Below are 4,740 nucleotides of genomic sequence, written 5' to 3' on the forward strand. Positions count from 1 at the left end.
CCTGGGGCCCAGCGAGCTCCCCTGCTCCGGAAGCCGCCACCACTGAACCAGGTGCCCAGGAGGGATCGTTTTTCCCTGTCACAAAGGGCCCTGTTCAAAGGCAGGAGCAGCCTGGATAGCACTCACAGGTGCTATTCACTGTGGGGCCAGGGAGAAGGCTTCATTCCCTCTCCACCACCCTCCCCCCAGGCCTGGGAAACACCAGCAAGTGCAGGTGCCCTGCCTCCCTCCTCAGCCCACCCTGGCCTCCCCCAGGCTCAGCCTGGCCCCCAGCTGTCTCAGGCCTCAGCAGTGCCAAGCCTGAGGCCGGGGTCTTTGCTGGCCCCTGCCCCTGTACCTAGGAAGGTAGACCCAGAAGGTTGCCTGCTGTGTGGGCTGACGGACCCCGGGAGACCCAGGCCTGCCCCCACCGTGTTCCCCCTTCCCCTGCAGAAGTAGCCTAATTCCCATCAGACGGCGCTGGGAGACTCCGCCCTCCCAGCTCCAGTGCCAGGCTCTCTGCTGGGGGCTGGGCAGGTGGTAGCAGGGCCAGCCAACCCCTCCCTCTGCACGATGGCCCAGCTTAGAGGAGCTGATTAAGTCCAAGGTTAGCTACCGACAGTGCCACTCAGAACACCGGCTGGGTGTGTGGAGATTCTATACATCATTTACCTAACGTGAGTCCCTTGATTCGTAGCTTTTGGCAAACACAGCTGTCTTTTTTTGTCTTTCTCTCAAGAACTGTAATTTCCTTCCTGGAAAAGGAAGTTACAGAGACGGGCAGACCAACTCAATATACAGCTGAGCATAAGTTGCCTGAAGGTAGAATGGGCTATCTTGTGAGGTAGTGAGTTCCCCAGTCCTACAAGGCATTCAAGCAAAGGCCAGACAAGCCCTTTCTGAGATGTTGCAGAGGGGACTCACACATCTGGCTACTACATGCGCTGCCAGACAACCTCCAACATCTCTTCCACCCCTAAGATTTAATTTTGTCGATTGTGCCATCAGTCCCCATGTTCTATAAACCTCATAGCATTCAGCACCCAGGGAAATTCTTTGTAAAGGAAATAGAAGCACTGAGTCCATGTAAGCAGAAAAAAAATAATAAAGACCTAAAATGGGACGATGAAGGGTGGAAATGAAAAATTCTAGAAAATGCTTCCAAAGCAAAAATTCCTCAAGCAGAAATGACTTTAGCTTCCGAACTTGAATATACAGCCAAACACCAATGGATCTTCTGTTTCTGGGATGATGGACGGGACGGATACTCTGTTTGGAGTTTTGTTACAAGCATTCTAAGACCACTGCCATCACACAGGATGTTGGGGTGTCTGGATAGACGGGGTGCTCAGTGTCTGCTTAAGAGCATGGAGGGGGGAGGCCACGTCTGAGGATTACTGACTAGGACAATACTGGGAACCTCCAGGTCAAAAAGGGGGCTCCCCCTTCCTACAGACGTGTCAGCTGGGGTGGGTAGATCTGGGAATTCTCCCAAACCCCCAGCTCCACTCCAGGTCATGACAATTCAACTAGCAAACATGGTGTTTTTGCCCCTCCTTGGAGAGGGCGGGCCCCAGCAGCAGAGTCCACGTGATGCGGGGAAATCAGCTCATGAGCCAAACTATTAAAAATCTTTATTGTTAATTATTTTCTTCAACAGAAATATTTTTAGTTGAAATACGAAGCCACAGCAACATTTCCACTTTTCTTCTGCAGAAGATGAGACAGATCAGGGCCATCGCAGTTACAAGAGGGAGGCCCATGACCCTGACAAGGACAGACTGGGGCAGGAACACACCATCAGCCAGGACTCGGACCCTTGACGGGAGCTACAGGTAGAAGGAGAGGGGCCAGCCGGCAACACTGGCAAAGACAGCTGAGAACAGATGTTACAACCTGGGTGGTGGGGGGAGACTGAACAAAACTCACCTTTCCCCAGGGGCTCAGCTGGAGCTGCAGGCCACTGAGCTGGGAACGAGTACAGACACATATGTGTGCGTACACGCTCTCAGGCCCCTGCTGGGGTCCATAGTCCTCGTCCCCTGGGGATCAACGGCCTTTTCAGACTAATGGCCAGCTAACCAGGGCGGGGGGCCCCTGTGTGTAGGAGGATGGGGTGTCTAGGTCATGTCAAGTCCTCCGCTGGGGCAAGGCTCAGAGGAAGCTCAGAGCACAGTGTGAACGGCCACGGGGCCATGGGGTTCCCGAGGGCTGGGGCCCGGGACACACTGGCGTTCAGCTCCCTTGCTCCACGACAGCCCCAAGCCCTGAGAAGGGGGAAGTTTGCCTCTGAGCGTCTTCTCCTGGCTCTGGGTACCTGGGGTGAGAAGGAGGCCTCAGCCATCTACTACCTCCAGGATGGGGGTGGGAGGTCGTGGCGGGGGGGTGGGGAGGCTTCCCCTCCCCAGGTCCACATCTTCCTCCAACTCCCCATCCAGATTCCACTCCCGCGAGAGATGCAGGGAGCAGGACAGGCCTCCTCCAGGGGGAGGAGGGCAGGTGGGAAGACTTGGGGCTCCTGCAGCCCTTCCAAGACCACTGCTCTGCAATGTCTTTCTGGGGGCGGGGTTGAGGGCCAGCCTGGTGGGACTCGCTCATTGAAGACCCAGCCAGTGGTCCCAGTGGGCACTTCATAAATAATGACACTGTCCCTTCCAGGCTGCCGTGGAGAGAGACCCTTCTGAAGGCAGTGCAGTGAAGGGCACGGCCTCGGATGAGAGAGCTCCCAGGGCTGGTCAGGACCCGCTGCGCTGGCAGCACACACCTCGGGAGGAGGCTGGGGGAGGTGGGAGGGTGCATTTCACACCAAAGGCCTCCTGGGCCTTGTGAGCCAGGCTGGGGCCTTTGTGTGGGTTCTGGGCTCTCGGGCAGAGACCTCTGCTATGTTTTGGGGTCTCAGAGCTGGGAGCAGCTCCTGCCCCTTATAGGAGGAGCCTCCCCCGCCCCCCACGATGAGGCCCCAGGAAGTAGAATATGGAGCGAATGGCTCAGTGCGGGCAGGCTGGAGAGGCCCGGATGGCACGTGTGAGTGATTCCATTCTCACCAAGGGATGCTGGCTGGTTGCCAACTCATGAAGTGATGCATGTAAATCCTGGCTAATGGTCACCTCTAAGCTCTGGGCTGCTCGTTCAGGACAACACAAACCTCCTTGTGGCCCTGTTTTCCAGTTGTGGGCCCTGCTTGGCGTCCTAGGGGTCCCCTTGCTGATGGAGCCTGGTGTGGTCATTAAAGCAAAAGCACTCTCTAGGTGGACCCCCGGGCTGGAGAGGGCCTGCACGCAGCAGGGCGTGGGCAGCCCATGGCAACAGAAGTCATGGGTGAGCCAATGGGAAACCAAACACACATATCGAAAGCCAATCAAATGCAAACACAAACAAAAAACACGTCAAAGCAGCAGCAGCAAGCTCTTTGTGTAATAAATATTGCAAAGCGCACTTGGTTTCTTTCTTTTTTTCTTTTTTCAAGTCAAATATAACAACCAACGTCCCAAACCCTGTTTTCAACATTCAAAAGAGAGGAGCTGTTGCCATCAGCAGAACACCTGCAGCCAATCAAAGAAAAAAAAAAAAAACCGTTTCCCATTAGCCAGCCAATCAAAATCCTTTTCCAGTTTAAGCAGCCAATCGGACCTCTTCACATTCCTAAAAAGTGACCGAAATAAAGCACCAGAGCTCGGAGAGCTTCCTGAGAAGCCATACACCGAGGCGCAATTTTTTTTTTTTTTTTTTAAATAAGAGTCAGAAATAAAAAGGTTTGCGTTGGTCGAGATTTAAAAATAAAAATGTTTCTTCCCGCAGCCAATCATGAGTCCGTCCCTTTAAGCCAATCGTAACTGCACCACTGGTGTCTCCCTGGAGGATTCTGAGTGGCCGTGGGGCGGGACGGGAAGGGGTGGGGTGGGGGGATCGGGGTAGGGAAGGTGACCCTCTGCCACTCAGCCGGTGAGGTCCACACAGATCTCCTGGCCTTTGCCAGTCTCCAGGGTATTCCAAGGGGTTTGCAGCTACTGCCTCCGGTCCTCCGTCTCCGACCTGGAAAACGCCATCACCACATCCTCTGCACCTGCAGACCAGGGCGAAAGAATTGCTGCTGGATGGTCCTCTGGCCCTGGGCTGCAACCTGGGACAAGGCGAGGAGGCTGCGGCCCCCGATGCAGTGTCAGTCAGTCCACTGTAGCGGGGTGCTTTCCGAGAACAAAGTGCTTCTGGGGAAGCCCACCTCCCCTCTGGGCCTGGGCCTCCCCTACAGCCTGGCCAGGGTAGGCCAGCAACCCTGCTGCACGGCTGTGGGCTGCAGGCTGCAGGGGCAAGGCTCAGAGGCTTGCTCAAGGCTACACGGTGAAGAGGTGAGCGTGCCAAGAACCCAGGCTGCTGTCCTGGAGCAGGGCTCTGCTTGTGACCCTTGCTCCAAGGTCACCAAAGCCGGGGGCCCTTGGGAACCTCTCTCTTCCTTCTTAAGACTCTTGTTTTGATCCCTTTGGAGGATCTTGCTCATAATTCCTAACAGCCAGTCCTCTTTGCCCAAACCAAACACCTGCTCAGGGGAGCACGGCCAGGCCCATTTCCAGCCCGTGGTCGGCCCTGCTCCCATGAAGACAGATAATGGCCATAATCTTTTTGTTGTTATTTTTAATAGTGGATTTGAGGATTCTGGTCCAGGCACTCATGAAATCACTTCCTTTGTCTTGTTTTCCATAAGACAGGCTCTGACATGCAGCCAGAAAAGGCAGGAAGGAGGAGGGAAAGAGCCTGCAATGCGGA

General features: G+C 55.1%; 1 protein-coding gene across 2 annotated transcripts in view; it reads right to left on the reverse strand.

Moving 5' to 3' along the window:
• Positions 1-3,415: 3,415 nt before the first annotated feature.
• CTNNBIP1 (catenin beta interacting protein 1) overlaps positions 3,416-4,740 on the reverse strand; it is a 52,283-nt gene continuing 50,958 nt past the window's right edge. Inside the window, exon 5 of one of the 2 annotated variants that reach the window (XM_007453321.1) lies at positions 3,416-4,042. In XM_007453321.1, coding sequence (XP_007453383.1) covers positions 3,984-4,042 — 59 coding nt within the window. In that variant the 3' untranslated portion in view covers positions 3,416-3,983. The remainder of the gene's footprint in view (positions 4,043-4,740) is intronic. The other variant, XM_007453320.1, reaches the window with a different exon arrangement.

The sequence above is a fragment of the Lipotes vexillifer genome, unplaced genomic scaffold (genome assembly GCF_000442215.2).
Source record: "Lipotes vexillifer unplaced genomic scaffold, Lipotes_vexillifer_v1.1 scaffold575, whole genome shotgun sequence".
Lineage (NCBI taxonomy): Eukaryota > Metazoa > Chordata > Mammalia > Artiodactyla > Lipotidae > Lipotes > Lipotes vexillifer.